This window comes from Oncorhynchus clarkii, chromosome 7, assembly GCF_045791955.1.
Source record: "Oncorhynchus clarkii lewisi isolate Uvic-CL-2024 chromosome 7, UVic_Ocla_1.0, whole genome shotgun sequence".
Taxonomy (NCBI): Eukaryota; Metazoa; Chordata; class Actinopteri; order Salmoniformes; family Salmonidae; genus Oncorhynchus; species Oncorhynchus clarkii.
Genome location: NC_092153.1, coordinates 68,493,671 through 68,510,921, shown reverse-complemented (window position 1 = coordinate 68,510,921; position 17,251 = coordinate 68,493,671). Strand labels below are relative to the sequence as shown.

Here is a 17,251-nt window from a genome sequence, read left to right as displayed (position 1 = left end):
ACAGTACGTACCGCTTTGGGGTAACGTGTTGTTCAGTACAAACTGTCACGAAACCTAGCAAACGTTGAACCAAACTGAACGCATCTGTCTGGCACCCTTTGAATATCGGAAGGCTCAGAGACTTGGCAGAGGCTGCGTTAAATTTGTCTAATTAAGTGATAATGCACGAGAAGCCAGTGTTTGGAGGATATTTTGGCACGGGTGTTGTTAGGCCCGAGACGAAGTCAATATATCCTCCAAACACCGACTTCGAGGTCATTATCAATTTTATACAAGGGCTTACCAACACACTCAAATAATGATTGACATATTTTCATTAAAAACTAAATAATTTTAATTTATTCATACTATTTCATCCTTTCACAAGATATAGTTCTGAAACAAATGTAGGGTCGCTACCAGAGACACGACCCAGTCATTGTTCTAAATGTCCATTACCATACTGGCTGGTAACGTTCTTATCCCTTGCTTGCTGGCTAGCCAACTATGGCTAACTTAGTCACGTCAAACAGTGCAGCCAGAATAACAGCAAAGTAGATGCATTTGCGTTTGTTTAATCTGTTTTCTAGTGACATTTATTTGCATACATCAATAACAATGAGTTAATGATGAGCGATATTGCCTGGTTTAGAAAATGTGCTCTCTCGTCAGGACACTGTTGTTCAGAGGAGCTAGCCAACAACACAGCTCACACAATCACTAGCTAAACTTCATTTGACCTTTTTTCAATTGACATTTCTTTGTATATATCCATACAAATTATGCCAGCTAATTCATGATTTCGACTGGCAGAGAAACGCTGCCTTACATGTCTGTCTCATCCCGACTCATTCACTACTAATGGACAGTTGGAGTTCGAGGTATATACAAATCTCCGCTGTTGAAAACATTTTAGTCTAAAATAAATGTGACATAATGTCTAGATGCTTTTTATAGTGGAGATCAAGTTTATCAATTGCCTGGCTGGGCTGATGAGACAGTGGATTGCGCAGTCAGGTGGAACAGAGTAAATAGGCATTTTAAGGTCATAGATTTAGCCGGTGATAATTTGTGGAATAGACACCGGCTGGAATGCGGTTTTAACCAATCAGTATTCAGGATTAGAACCACCCTTTGTATAATACCAACGAGAAATCCACTGGTTTCACAACTCGCTATGCCAAATAACCTCCCCCACCAGAACCACATTGCTTACATAAAATTAAAAAAATTAAAATTATTATTATTATTATTATTATTATTATTATTATTCACTCAGACTATTGAGAAATACTTGAAGAAATTAGGAGATGGACATTTTAATGGCCAATAAATGGAGAAAGATTAAAATAACACCCAATTGACTTCCATTAACTCCTTGAAGGAGTGCACACATTGTCCCAGAATCGCCCAGAATGCACCGTGCGGCCCATTGACAATTTTGTTTTTATTCCACCCTTTTTTAACCAGGTAGGCAAGTTGAGAACAAGTTCTCATTTACAATTGCGACCTGGCCAAGATAAAGCAAAGCAGTTCGACACATACAACGACACAGAGTTACACATGGAGTAAAACAAACATACAGTAGAAAAAATAAGTCTATATACAATGTGAGCAAATGAGAAGAGATAAGGGAGGTAATGGCAAAAAAAGGCCATGGTGGCGGAGGAAATACAATATAGCAAGGTAAACACTGGAATGGTAGATTTGCAGTGGAAGAAAGTGCGAAGTAGAGATAGAAATAATGGGGTGCAAAGGAGCAAAATAAATAAATACAGTAGGGGAAGGGGTAGTTGTTTGGGCTAAACTATAGATGGGCTATGTACAGGTGCAGTCATCTGTGAGCTACTCTGACAGCTGGTGCTTAAAGCTAGTGAGGGAGATGTGTTTCCAGTTTCAGAGATTTTTGTAGTTCGTTCCAGTCATTGGCAGCAGATAACTGGAAGGAGAGGCGGCCAACGGAAGAATTGGATTTGGGGGTGACCAGCGAGATATACCTGCTGAAGCGCGTGCTACAGGTGGGTGCTGCTATGGTGACCAGAGAGCTAAGGGGTGGACTTTACTTAGCAGGGTCTTGTAGATGACCTGGAGCCAGTGGGTTTGGCGACGAGTATGAAGCGAGGGCCAGCCAACGAGAGCGTACAGGTCACAGTGGTGGGTAGTATATGGGGCTTTGGTGACAAAACGGATGGGACTGTGATAGACTGCATCCAATTTATTGAGTAGGGTATTGGAGGCTATTTTAAATGACATCGCCGAAGTCGAGGATTGGTAGGATGGTCAGTTTTACGAGGGTGTGTTTGGCAGCATGAGTGAAGGATGCTTTGTGGCGAAATAGGAAGCCAATTCTAGATTTAACTTTGGATTGGAGATGTTTGATATGAGTCTGGAGGGAGAGTTTACAGTCTAACCAGACACCTAGGTATTTGTAGTTGTCCACATATTCTAAGTCAGAACCATCCAGAATAGTGATGCTGGACGGCGGGCAGGTGCAGGCAGTGATCGGTTGAAGAGCATGCATTTAGTTTTACTTGTATTTAAGAGCAGTTTGAGGCCACGGAAGTGGAGTTGTATGGCATTGAAGCTCGTCTGGAGGGTTGTTAACACAGTGTCCAAAGAAGGACCAGAAGTATACAGAATGGTGTCGTCTGCGTAGAGGTGGATCAGAGAATCACCAGCAGCAAGAGTGACATCATTGATGTATACAGAGAAGAGTCAGCTCAATAATTGAACACTGTGGCACCCCTCCAGGCGAGCTTCAATGCCATACAACTCCCCTTGTGGTACCTCTATAGACACTGCCAGAGGCCCGGACAAAACAGGCACTCCGATTTGACACACTATCAGAGAAGTAGTTGGTGAACCAGGCGAGGCAACCATTTGAGAAACCAAGGCTATCGAGTCTGCCGATGAGGATGTGGTGATTGACAGAGTCGAAAGCCTTGGCCAGGTCAATGAATACGGCTGTACAGTATTGTTTCTCATCGATGGCGGTTAAGATATAGTTTAGGACCTTGAGCGTGGCTGAGGTGCACCCATGACCAGCTCTGAAACCAGATTGCATAGCGGAGAAGGTATGGTGAGATTCAAAATGGTCGGTAATCTGTTTGTTGACTTGGCTTTCGAAGACCTTAGAAAGGCCGGGTAGGATAGATATAGGTCTGTAGCAGTTTGGGTCAAGAGTGTCCCCCCCTTTGAAGAGGGGGATAACCGCAGCTGCTTTCCAATCTTTGTGAATCTCAGACGACACGAAAGAGAGGTTGAACAGGCTAGTAATAGGGGTTGCAACAATTTTGGCAGATAATTTTAGAAAGAAAGGGTCCAGATTGTCTAGCCCGGCTGATTTGTAAAGGTCCAGATTTTGCAGCTCTTTCAGAACATCAGCTATCTGGATTTGGGAGAAGGAGAAATGGGGAAGGCTTGGGCGATGCATGGGTAACATACACAATGCCCGGTAATATGCATTGTATGGAGTTTCATAAAATGTTTCTTAAAAGGCCAGTGCAGAAGTTTTTATCTCAATATCAAATCATTTCTGGGTAACAATTACAGTGGGGCAAAAAAGCATTTAGTCAGCCACCAATTGTGCAAGTTCTGCCACTTAAAAAGAGGAGTGAGGCCTGTAATTTTCATCATAGGTACACTTCAACTATGACAGACAAAATGAGAAGAAAAAAAATCCAAAAAAACACATTGTAGGATTTTTAATCAATTTATTTGCAAATTATGGTGGAAAATAAGTATTTGGTCACCTCCAAACAAGCAAGATTTCTGGCTCTCACAGACCTGTAACTTCTTCTTTAAGAGGCTCCTCTGTCCTCCACTCGTTACCTGTATTAATGGCACCTGTTTGAACTTGTTATCAGTATAAAAGACACCTGTCCACAACCTCAAACAGTCACACTCCAAACTCCACTATGGCCAAGACCAAAGAGCTGTCAAAGGACACCAGAAACAAAATTGTAGACCTGCACCAGGCTGGGAAGACTGAATCTGCAATAGGTAAGCAGCTTGGTTTGAAAAAATCAACTGTGGGAGCAATTATTAGGAAATGGAAGACATACAAGACCACTGATAATCTCCCTCGATCTGGGGCTCCACGCAAGATCTCACCCCGTGGGGTCAAAATGATCACAAGAACGGTGAGCAAAAATCCCAGAACCACACGGGGGGGACCTAGTGAATGACCTGCAGAGAGCTGGGACCAAAATATCAAAGCCTACCATCAGTAACACACTACGCCACCAGGGACTCAAATCCTGCAGTGCCAGACGTGTCCCCCTGCTTAAGCCAGTACATGTCCAGGCCCATCTGAAGTTTGCTAGAGAGCATTTGGATGATCCAGAAGAAGATTGGGAGAATGTAATATGGTCAGATGAAACCAAAATATAACTTTTTGGTAAAAACTCAACTCGTCATGTTTGGAGGACAAAGAATGCTGAGTTGCAACCAAAGAACACCATACCTACTGTGAAGCATGGGGGTGGAAACATCATGCTTTTGGGCTGTTTTTCTGCAAAGGGACCAGGACGACTGATCCGTGTAAAGGAAAGAATGAATGGGGCCATGTATCGTGAGATTTTGAGTGAAAACCTCCTTCCATCAGCAAGGGCATTGAAGATGAAACGTGGCTGGGTCTTTCAGCATGACAATGATCCCAAAAACACCGCCTGGGCAACGAAGGAGTGGCTTCGTAAGAAGCATTTCAAGGTCCTGGAGTGGCCTAGCCAGTCTCCAGATCTCAACCCCATAGAAAATCTTTGGAGGGAGTTGAAAGTCCGTGTTGCCCAGCAACAGCCCCAAAACATCACTGCTCTAGAGGAGATCTGCATGAAGGAATGGGCCAAAATGCCAGCAACAGTGTGTGAAAACCTTGTGAAGACTTACAGAAAACGTTTGACCTCTGTCATTGCCAACAAAGGGTATATAACAAAGTATTGAGATAAGCTTTTGTTATTGACCAAATACTTATTTTCCACCATAATTTGCAAATAAATTCATTAAAAATCCTACAATGTGATTTTCTGGATTTTTTTTCTCATTTTGTCTGTCATAGTTGAATCAAATCAAATAAAATGTATTTATATAGCCCTTCGTACAATAGCTGAAAAGTGCTGTACAGTGCTGTACAGAAACCCAGCCTAAAACCCCAAACAGCAAGCAATGCAGATGTAGAAGCACGGTGGCTGGGAAAGGCCAAAACTTAGGAAGAAACCTAGAAAGGAACCAGGCTATGTGGGGTGGCCAGTCCTCTTCTGGCTGTGCCGGGTGGAGATTATAACAGAACATGGCCAAGGTGTTCAAATGTTCATAAATGACCAGCATGGTCAAATAATAATAATCACAGGCAGAACAGTTGAAACTGGAGCAGCAGCACGGCCAGGTGGACTGGGGACAGCAAGAAGTCATCATGTCAGGTAGTCCTGGGGCATGGTCCTAGGGCTCAGGTCCTCCAAGAGAGAGAAAGAAAGAAAGAGAGAATTAGAGAGAGCATACTTAAATTCACACAGGACACCGGATAGGACAGGAGAAGTACTCCAGATATAACAAACTGACCCTAGCCCCCGACACATAAACTACTGCAGCATAAATACTGGAGGCTGAGACAGGAGGGGTCAGGAGACACTGTGGCCCCATCCGATGACACCCCCGGACAGGGCCAAACAGGAAGGATTAAACCCCACCCACTTTGCCAAAGCACAGCCCCCACACCACTAGAGGGATATCTTCAACCACCAACTTACCATCCTGAGACAAGGCCGAGTATAGCCCACAAAGATCTCTGCCACGGCACAACCCAAGGGGGGGCGCCAACCCAGACAGGAAGATCACATCAGTGACTCAACCCACTGAAGTGACGCACCCCTCCTAGGGACTGTATGAAAGAGCCCTAGTAAGCCAGTGACTCAGCCCCTTTAATAGGGTTAGAGGCAGAGAATCCCAGTGGAAAGAGGGGAACCGGCCAGGCAGAGACAGCAAGGGCGGTTCGTTGCTCCAGAGCCTTTCCGTTCACCTTCCCACTCCTGGGCCAGACTACACTCAATCATATGACCCACTGAAGAGATGAGTCTTCAGTAAAGACTTGAAGGTTGAGACCAAGTTTGCGTCTCTCACATGGGTAGGCAGACCATTCCATAAAAATGGAGCTCTATAGGAGAAAGCCCTGCCTCCAGCTGTTTGCTTAGAAATTCTAGGGACAATTAGGAGGCCTGCGTCTTGTGACCGTAGCGTACGTGTAGGTATGTACGGCAGGACCAAATCAGAAAGATAGGTAGGAGCAAGACCATGTAATGCTTTGTAGGTTAGCAGTAAAACCTTGAAATCAGCCCTTGCCTTGACAGGAAGCCAGTGTAGGGAGGCTAGCACTGGAGTAATATGATCAATTTTTTTGGTTCTAGTCAGGATTCTAGCAGCCGTATTAGTTGAAGTGTACCTATGATGAAAATTACAGGCCTCTCTCATCTTTTTAAGTGGGAGAACATGCACAATTGGTGGCTGACTAAATACTTTTTTGCCCCACTGTACCTGCTGGAGCGCGTGCTACAGGTGGGTGCTGCTATGGTGACCAGCGAGCTAAGATAAGGGGGGACTTTACTTAGCAGAGTCTTGTAGATGACCTGGAGCCAGTGGTGAGGAAATTACTTTTAAAGAACGACCAGGCAGTTCTATTTGGTAGTTCTATCTTGACGGAAAATGTTGTAGTTGGGGATGGAAATCTCTGAATTTTTGGTGGGTACAGGAACACTGGTGGCCATCTTGAAACATGTGGGGAAAGCAAACTGGGATAGGGAGAGATTGAATATATCCGTCAACACACCAGCGTAGGTGTCATGACTGGTTTTCCTTTTGTGATTGTCTGTATTCCCTGCCACATACTTCTCATGTCTGTGCCGTTGAATTGCGACTCCATTTTGTCTCTATATAGACATTTTGCTTGTTTGATTGCCTTGCGGAGGGAATAACTGCACTGTTTATATTCGGCCATATTCCCAGTCACCTTTCTATGGTTAAATCCGGTGGTTTGCGCTTTCAGTTTTGCGCGAATGCCGCCATCGGTTTCTGGTTAGGGTAAGTTTTTAAAGCCACAGTGGGTACAACATCTCCTATAGACTTCCTTATAAACTCACTCACCGAATCAGCATATACGTCAATATTATTTTCTGAGGCTACCCGGAACATATATCAGTCCACGTGGTCAAAACAGTCTTGAAACGTGGATTCCAATTGGTCAGACCAGCATTGAACAGTCATTTGCACGCGTACTTCCTGTTTGAGTTTCTGCCTATAGGCTGTGTGCTTACGGTCATTGTCCTGTTGGAAGGTGAACCTTTGCCCCAGTCTGAGGTCCCATAGCGCTCTGGAGTAGATTTTATGACTCTAATCAATTTCATACAATCATATGGTTTCAGGGTGGAATATTCTAATCATTCATTTAAACATATAAATCCCATTGACAGCTGTAATGTAACCAAATGTGGAAAAAGTCAAGGGGTCTGAATACTTTCTGAATGCACTGTATATTTATAAACTGATGGCAGCTTTGCACACTCTTGGCATCCTTGTTTTCCCATACTATTGATGGTGAGAGACGCTCTTCACATCTCCATCGCTCTTCAAAGTATTTATCCAAAACAGATGAGGTGTGTGTGTTATGGTTGGTCTGACACACTTAGATAGTGTGACATAGTTCTGTTCTTCTCTTTAAAGGGAATTACCTGTCCTATCTCACCTGTCACATTCCTTTTCCTGTACTTGTTGACTTCCAATCCCTACCAAGTCTCCCACAGATCCCTATGGTTAGTGAACAACATTTCCTGACATACTGTAAGTGCACAGTTGGATCATATAACCTCTGAACTATAGCGATGGGCTTACTTTGAGTCGCAAAACACAGTAGTCTATGTGGCATCAGACAGTTAATTTCAGACATTATCTCGCTATGATATTAATATTTGCTGTTTACTTTTTGGTTTTGTTCGCTAAATTGAATCTGTAATCACATTCACAGGACAATATATATGATACCCAACAATTTGCATGATGTTGCTGATAAAAATTGAGTTGATGAAGTTGTAGATGTTCCGCAGTTGTTATGGTAGATGTTTGCTAGTGGTGTGAGTGTGGAGTTGTTGTACTAGTATAGTGGCAGTATTTCAGTGATTGTATTTCCCTCTAGATGGTTGAGAATCTCAATCCAGCTCCATATTTGGAGGAGGAGCACGTCAAGCAGCAACGTAATGAGGGCATATTGATGTTGTTTTTACGGGTTGGCCATTCGAGTCCACACTAATCGTTATCTGGAGATGACTGATGTTTGGGGTCTTTAAAGTATGTCGTCTGCGTTTGATGTGAGTGTGTGTGTGTGTGTGCATACGTGTGTGATGTGTGTAATAGACAGACACGGCTGCAACTCAATCCCCCTCTCCCTGACTGTCTGTGACTCAGTCCCGGGCTCTTGTGTGAACCTTACTCGTCTCTAATCACAGACAGCACACGCTCAGACCTGTCCCAGGCCACCCTGCAAATCACATCACATTTACATTTATTGTCATTTGAGTCATTTATAATTGTTTTAACTAAATAGAAAGAGTGAAGTCAAGAAATGGCTCTCATTTTTTTTAAATGGCATGGTAAGAAACAAGTGGCACACAGAGTATCTTACATGTTCAACATACCACGATGAACACACCGAGTATCATACATGTTCAACATACCACGATGAACACACAGAGTATCTTACATGTTCAACATACCACGATGAACACACAGAGTATCTTACATGTTCAACATACCACGATGAACACACAGAGTATCTTACATGTTCAACATACCACGATGAACACACAGAGTATCTTACATGTTCAACATACCACGATGAACACACAGAGTATCTTACATGTTCAACATACCACGATGAACACACAGAGTATCTTACATGTTCAACATACCACGATGAACACACAGAGTATCTTACATGTTCAACATACCACGATGAACACACAGAGTATCTTACATGTTCAACATACCACGATGAACACACAGAGTATCTTACATGTTCAACATACCACGATGAACACACAGAGTATCTTACATGTTCAACATACCACGATGAACACACAGAGTATCTTACATGTTCAACATACCACGATGAACACACAGAGTATCGTACATGTTCAACATACCACGATGAACACACAGAGTATCTTACATGTTCAACATACCACGATGAACACACAGAGTATCTTACATGTTCAACATACCACGATGAACACACAGCAGCAAACACAGTGCAGTGCAATCAATGCCATATAGTAAACACAATCAGATGATGTTAAAGAACAATGTTGATTCAGACGATGGTTAATAGCAGAATCAGGTACTATAGCATTTACTGGTTCTGTGCATTTGCTCTGTTTAATTAATGGATCTACACTGAGTGTACAAAACATAAGAAACCCCTGCTCTTTCCATGACATAGACTGACCAGGTGAATCCAGGTGAAAGCTATGATCCCTTATTGATGTCACCTGTTAAATCCACTTTAATCAGTGTAGATGAAGGGGGGGAGACAGGTTAAAGAAGGACTGTTAAGCCTTGAGACAATTGAGACATGGATTGTGTATGTGTGTCATTCAGAGGGGGAATGGACAAGACAAAAGATTTAAGTGCCTTTGAACGGGGTATGGTAGTAGGTACCAGGTGCACTGGTTTGTGTCAAGAACTGCAATGCTGCTGGGCTCAACAGTTTCCTGTGTTTATCAAGAATGGTCAACCACACAAAGGACATTCAGCCAATTTGACACAACTTTGGGAAGCATTGGAGTCAACATGGGCCAGCATCCCTGTGGAACGCTTTCAACACTCTGTAGAGTCCATGCCCCGTGTATACTCAGTGTATATTTCACATTGTAGGAGTAGGTCCACCCAATGAGATCCTTTATTTATTAAATATTTTCAGTGATATCTATGGTTCTACCTAAATGACTAGACTGTTTAATCAGTGTTGGAAGTAGAGGATTATGGATAGGAAACAGCAAACAGTCATTCTCAGGATGAAGCTCTGTGATTCTGCTCTGAACCAGTAAACCTGGCTATTACTGCAACTGACGTTTAGCGGCAGTTTGAACAGTCCCTTCCTTTAAGACAATGAACAACAGGATGAAAAAGGAGATGATCCTTAGTTGTCAGAACAATGTAATTATCTTTAAGACAATGCTTACTGCAGTTGACTCAATCAGCAATATGGAATTAAACACAAATCAATAGTGTAATGAGGTTTTTTTCATGCTCTGTCTCAGAGATCAGTGAGTCCTGTGTGGCTCAGTTGGTAGTTCATGGTGCTTGCAACGCCAGAGTAGTGGGTTTGATTCCCACTGGGTCCAGTCTGGAAAGGTACAAGAATGTGTGCCCTTGCTACTGTAAGTTGCTCTTGATAAGGACGTCTGCTAAATCTGTCTGACTCGACATTACTTACTGCAGTGTTGACAAGCTTGTCATTAATGTCAAACTATCATTACATTCTTGAATCAAACATTGGGAATGGGTGTGTTTATAAAATTCCACTTCTTTATGCTACAAACACTTTCTTCATCTCAGTTGATTTCCCAACCATCTCATTGTGGGCGGGGCCTCCAGGGGTGAGAGCAGGTAAGAGTTGGGATCCACCTTCAACGTGACACACAACTACAGAGAGACCACACCACCACGGAATACCTGAGAGGGACCGCACTGAGGTCCTGACTGCAGAGAGAGACTACCCCAGGCTGGCTAAGGACTTTCCCGTCTCCCCCCTGAGCACCTGGAGGCCTGGTACTCAATGTGGAGGAACCTGAGTCTCATCTGTTCATCTGAAGGTAAGATGGAGAGAGTAGAATGAACACATCTTCAATGGAGGAAACACATTTGACTTTTTGCATTATGTACGAGTCCATGCAAATAAATGCAATGAACTGTGCCATGTGACATGTAAATAATGCAGGATGAAGAGGTGTTAGTGTGGCCAAACAGTAAATATCCATTGTAGGCCTAAATATCTACAGTAAATATATATTATTTGTTCTGTCTTATATATCAGTAAGTTCGATTCAATGGACTGAAAAAGGATGCATTGTACATTATGCTTTAATATGATATCTTATGTTTGGTTCTATGATAATACGTAGAATGTAGATTGTATATAGATAGAGGTATATGTAGATGGCGAGTATAGATAGATAATTCTTATTCATAATATAGTTTTAGATTATATGAATACCATTGTACTTATGAATTACAAGACATTGCAATTCTGCTTGTATTCCATCTATTCTATCTAAGTCCTAATACCTTGAGCAGCATCGCAATAGTGGAAACCAAGACTGTTCTCAGGGCAGGCCTGGTTGTAGCTAGACATGTTTGAGTCACGTCAGGGACAATTTTAGCATTTTAGCTAACCCTATCCCTTTTTCTAACCTTAACCTAATTATCCTAACCTGCAACGATAATTATCCTAACCGGCTGTGTAAGTTCTCCTAACCTGCTACGAAAAGTCACTTTTGCTCGTCAAAACCAGCCCAGCCCTGAGAACAGTCTTGGTTTCCACTAATGCGATACAGCAAACTGTGAATGCAAAGAAAGACTCAGCATACATGTTTCCTCCTCTTGATGATTGTTTTTTCCCCCAGTACTTCAAGATACAGCGTTATCTGGTGGGGGTGGTGGGTGCTTGTGTGTGTCTCTGTGTGTGTGTTTAAAATTGTTACTTCAAAAGACATATACAATTGTCAATGTTGTATACAATAACCCTCTCTTTCAAATGCCAAAGTGGTTTTGGCAGAAGTTCCACTGTCTTTGGGAAACCCAACACTGGCTTAAAGAGAGGGGAATTCCTCTTCTCTCTCTCTCTCTCTCTGTCGCTCTCTGTCTCTCTCTCTGTCGCTCTCTGTCTCTCTCTCTCTCTCTCTCTCTCTCTCTCTCTCTCTCTCTCTCTCTCTTTCTGTCTCTCTCTCTCTGTCTCTCTCTCTCTCTCTCTCTCTCTCTCTCTCTCTGTCTCTCTCTCTCTCTCTCTCTTTCTGTCTCTCTCTCTGTCTCTCTCTCTCTTTCTCTCTCTCTCTCTCTCTCTCTTTCTCTTTCTCTCTCTCTCTCTTTCTCTCTATCTGTGCAGAAGAGGGAGAGAAGAGAATGAAAGAAAGAGAGGAGAAGAAGAGGAGGGAGAGAGGGATTAGAAGATATTTTAAGATTATTGAGGGAAATTACAGTTCCGCCCACAATATTAACCCTTTCATGTGACGTTCATTGTTGCTTCTCAGAACAATTGACTTTTGATTTACAAAAAAGTCAAAGTAGATTAAAGCCAGAGTAGTCCAGAATTTGCATACTCTCATTGCAATAAAAAAATTAAGATTCTCAAGGAACCGAAAAGATCCTCAAGTGCAGCTACCTAATCCCTTACCTCTGAAGTTTATATAGCCTCACTTCATCTTTAAATACATGCAATAATCATCATTATCCTCAAAAAGTCCCTTGTTTGATGAAGGCATCTCATTTAAATAAGCTCTAAACTTTCATCCTGTCTTAATTCACATCCACAGATCTACAAGAGGAGAGGAGAGCAGAGGAGAGTGTTTGATGATGAAGCTTCACCTGGTTTCTCCTTCCACTTGAGGGGAACAAGTTCCCCAGAAAACTGGATGTCACGAGCGGAGGAAACAACAAAACAAAGTGATTCACTAACTTGCCTCTTCGATTCCTAATCCATCAATTTGTCCACAGAGGATCTCTATCTCTGTTCCTTTACACCATCAACATGAGTGCTGCCTTCTCCCACCCATTCGTAGATCAGCGGCCCACTTACCTTAACAGAGGCAGCATCCAGCCATACAGACTGTCTCTCTCTAGTGGCCACTCTGAGCACCGCACCCACTCCCATTCCCACCACCTCCACTCTGACCCTCTGGCCCACACCGTGCCCTTACTCCTCTACCCCACCACCATGGATCCCCGAGGCCTCTATAATGCCTCGTTCCTGGGCCCCCGAGGCCCCACCCTGCTCCCATACTTATCTCCCTTCCACCATGGGCGCTTCGGGGTGTATGAATGCCCCTTCGAGCCGGCGTTTCTACAGAAGAGGAACGAGCGGGAGCGTCAGAGGGTAAAGTGTGTGAACCAGGGCTATGCCAAGCTCAGGGACCATCTGCCAGGGGGCACCAGTGAGAAGAGGCTCAGTAAAGTGGAGACACTAAGGGCAGCGATTCGTCATATTAAATACCTGCAGGGTCTGGTGGAGGGGCAGGGGAAAGGGAGAGGGGGGCATGAGGAGGAACAGGCATGCCACAGCCCCAGTTCTGCTCCATGTAGGACAGAGGACTCGGGACACAGAGATGGGGGGTCAACTCGCTCTCTCTCACACTCTTCCAGTATCTCCCCGGGGGTAGACTGTGGGGAGACAGAGGGCTCTGGGACCTAGGGGATTATGGGTAGTGTCGTTTGTGAGAGGGACTGTGGATGGACATTTGTAGAAAGGGTGTGAGTACCCCCTCTCCAAGGACTGCTCACCACAACATCACACCCTGAGCACAAAGATAAATAATGTAATACTTTTCCGCTTGATACTGTGTTATGTATTGGCAATGTGTATTGTTTTGTGACAATAAAATGTTGTACCAAACCACTTTGGAAATCTGATTATGTAAAAAAAAATAATACACTTCTGATTTTAAGATCAACACCTGAATCTCTGAGAGCAATTAATTCAATAATGCTTCTACACCTGCATTGCTTGCTGTTTGGGGTTTTAGGCTGGGTTTCTGTACAGCACTTTGTGACATCTGCTGATGTATGAAGGGCTTTATGAATACATTTGATTTAAATAAGTATGAAATGAGAAAGTGATCACTGTAGCGACACATTACGGTTTGTTATCAAAATAAACGTTTTATTACAGCGCATGACTTCTTTTGGAAATTTCAGTGTGATATTGAGTGAAAAAACTGGAAATAAAGACATTTGATTCCTTTTTTAACACACATAGTCTTGGAAAAGAAGCAGATTCTACAACGGGACAACTGATACTGAAAGGAAAAAATAGTTTTGGTTAAACAGTATTTATAATAGTGTTCATCTAATTGTCTAATTAGTTGTAATAGTTTGGCATAATTGTGCTCATTCCTCAGACTTCGTTGACTGATGACTCAAACTAAATTTGTTTGCGAAACGTTCATAGGCATGGGGTTAGGCCGGAGCAATGAGTCTGGGTAGCCAGGCAACGGACTAAGGGCCTGTCACAAATGTTTGGTTGCTGTATTTGGGTTCTACATGTATATATACAGCACAAAGCCTTTCACATATATTGCACAAAGCATTAGACATGATAGAGCACAAACTGATACCATAAATAGTAAGAGTCATAAGAGTGGCAACTGTTGACTTACACTACCGTTCAAAAGTTTGGGGTCACTTAGAAATGTCCTTGTTTTTGAAAGAAAAGCACATTTTTGTCCATTAAAATGACATAAAATTGATCACAAATACAGTGTAGACATTGTTAATATTGTAAATTACTATTGTAAGCTGGAAACAGCCTAGATGGCCAGCATCCCAGAGTCACTTCTTCACTGTTGACGTTGAGACTGGTGTTTTGCAGGTACTATTTAATGAAGTTGCGAGTTGAGGACTTGTGAGGCATCTGTTTCTCAAACTAGACACTCTAATGTACTTGTCCCCTTGCTCAGTTGTGCACCGGGGCCTCTCACTCCTCTTTCTATTCTGGTTAGAGCCAGTTTGCGATGTTCTATGAAGGTAGTAGTACACTGCATTATATGAGATCTTCAGTTTCTTGGCAATTTCTCACATGGAATAACTTTCATTTCTCAGAACAACAATAGACTGACGAGTTTCAGAAGAAAGTTCTTTGTTTCTGGCCATTTTGAGCCTGTAATCCACAAATACTGATGCTCCAGATACTCAACTAGTCTAAAGAAGGCCAGTTTTAGTGCTTCTTTAATCAGAACAACGGTTTTCAGCTGTGCTAACATAATTGCAAAAAGGTTTTCTAATGATCAATTAGCCTTTTAAAATGATCAATTTGGATTAGCTAACACATCGTGCCATTGGAACACAGGAGTGATGGTTGCTGATAATGGACCTCTGTACACCTATGTAGATATTCCATAAAATATCAGCCGTTTCCAGCTACAATGGTCATTTACAACATTAACAATGTCTACACTGTATTTTTGATCAATTTGATGTTTTTTTAATGTACAAAAAATGTGCTTTTCTTTCAAAAACAAGGACATTTCTAATTGACCCCAAACTTTTGAATAGTAGTGTAGATCTCACTGGCAATTATTCCAACAAGATCTCATGGTTTGACATAGTCAATATTTGACATTTGTCCGGGGGGATAAACGTTGAGTTTTGATGGTTAAGTATAGGCATTAATTATGATTGGTGAAGTTAAAGGAGCAGTGCAGTCAAAACTTGATTTTCCAGTTTTTTTTAAATACCAGTCAAAAGTTTGAACACACCTACTCATTCAAGGGTTTTTCTTTATTTGTAGTATTTTCTACATTGTAGAATAATAGTGAAGACATCAACACTATGAAATAACACATACGGAATCAATGTAGTAACCAAAAATAGTTACTACATCAACATATATATTATATTATGTCTACATTCAACTGGTAAATGTTGATTCTGATATGATTAAAAACATTTTTAAAATCCTTAATAGGGTGTGGTGCCTGGCCTTAAACTAGAGATATCCTTTTCTTTGTATGGGCTGTGTCTCAATCCAAAACATCCGCTTATGTTGGCCTTCCGCATCTGCGGTGGAAAGTGTCAGAGCTACAATGCTGTTTGTCAGAGCAGGAGACATCCCGAAAATTGGTCTTCTCATGAAAATGGTTTGCCTACATACTAACCACTCTATGGAAAGATGACGAACACGATCGTGCTCTCTGTTTTGCTCTACGACCCCTACAAGTGTCACAGGACTCGTCTGAAGTTGGTACTGCCGATATGTTAACTTATGTCTATAGCGTTCAAACGGTTTGTTCTACAATCTAACCACTATGTAAAGATGAGACTCTGATGAACACAATGGTGTTCTCCGAAATAATGCATTTTTATCCTTTTAGGGGCAATCTGGGAGGAAACCAAGATTATTATCCCCCTACTATTTGGTAGTAGTTGGGGAAAGACCAGAGAAGTGACCACTAATGGATGACAGTGAAAGTATGCTTGAATAAAACACACTACAGGTAAGTGCCCAGACGTCCAACGTTTTTGGGTGTAGAGGCTAAGGCCAGTGCATTGACGGGGCAATAGTGGAACAACAAAGCATTAGTAAATATATCACAATAATCTCATGTTTGCTCTTACCAGCGGTACAAGCAACACGCCATGACAACTATGTGCAATGTTTTATAAATAACAAAGCTAATACTTGACTGAGAGTCTTTTAGGTGCCCTTTGGCAAACTCCAAGCGGGCTGTCATGTGCCTTTTCCTGGGGAGTGGCTTCCATCTGGCCACTCTACCATAAAGGTCTGATTGGTGGAGTGCTGCAGAGATTGTTGTCCTTCTGGAACAATCCTGTCTCTGGGCTCTACAGACAATTCCTTCGAACTCTTGGCTTGGTTTTTGCTCTGACATGCACTGTCAACTGTGGGACCTTATATAGACAGGTGTGTGCCTTTCCAAATCATGTCCAATCAATTGAATTTACTACAGGTGGAAACAGACTGCACCTGAGCTCAATTTCGAGTCTCATAGCAAAGGGTCTGAATACTTATGTAAATGAGTTATCTCTGTTTTTTATTTTCATTTGTTTTGCACAACAAAACACTTTTTGCTTTGTAGTGATTAATTATCGATTTTAGAATAAGGCTGTCAAGGGGACTGAATACTTTCCGAATGCTCTGTACATTCCATCCAGCCACTGGTCTCACTCAGCAATAACCACAGTAATAATCAAGATGATCAGAAATCATCATCACCTGTCTGAAAATAGGCCACAAGAGCCTTACCCACTCTCTCACCACTAGCTAGGCCTTAACCACTCTCTCACCACTAGTTAGGCCTTAACCACTCTCTCACCACTAGCTAGGCCTTAACCACTCTCTCACCACTAGTTAGGCCTTAACCACTCTCTCACCACTAGCTAGGCCTTAACCACTCTCTCACCACTAGCTAGGCCTTAACCACTCTCTCACCACTAGTTAGGCCTTAACCACTCTCTCACCACTAGTTAGGCCTTAACCACTCTCTCACCACTAGCTAGGCCTTAA

At 42.4% G+C, this 17,251-nt stretch overlaps 1 protein-coding gene across 1 annotated transcript; it reads left to right on the top strand.

Annotated features, from left to right (window-relative positions):
• Nucleotides 1–10,575: 10,575 nt before the first annotated feature.
• Nucleotides 10,576–13,706, top strand: LOC139413760 (achaete-scute homolog 5-like). The gene is made up of 2 exons (XM_071161492.1): nt 10,576–10,832; nt 12,549–13,706. The coding sequence occupies exon 2, from the start codon at nt 12,764–12,766 to the stop codon at nt 13,421–13,423; it is 660 nt and encodes a 219-aa protein (XP_071017593.1). The 5' UTR covers nt 10,576–10,832; nt 12,549–12,763; the 3' UTR covers nt 13,424–13,706.
• The last annotated feature ends 3,545 nt before the right edge of the window (nt 13,707–17,251 follow it).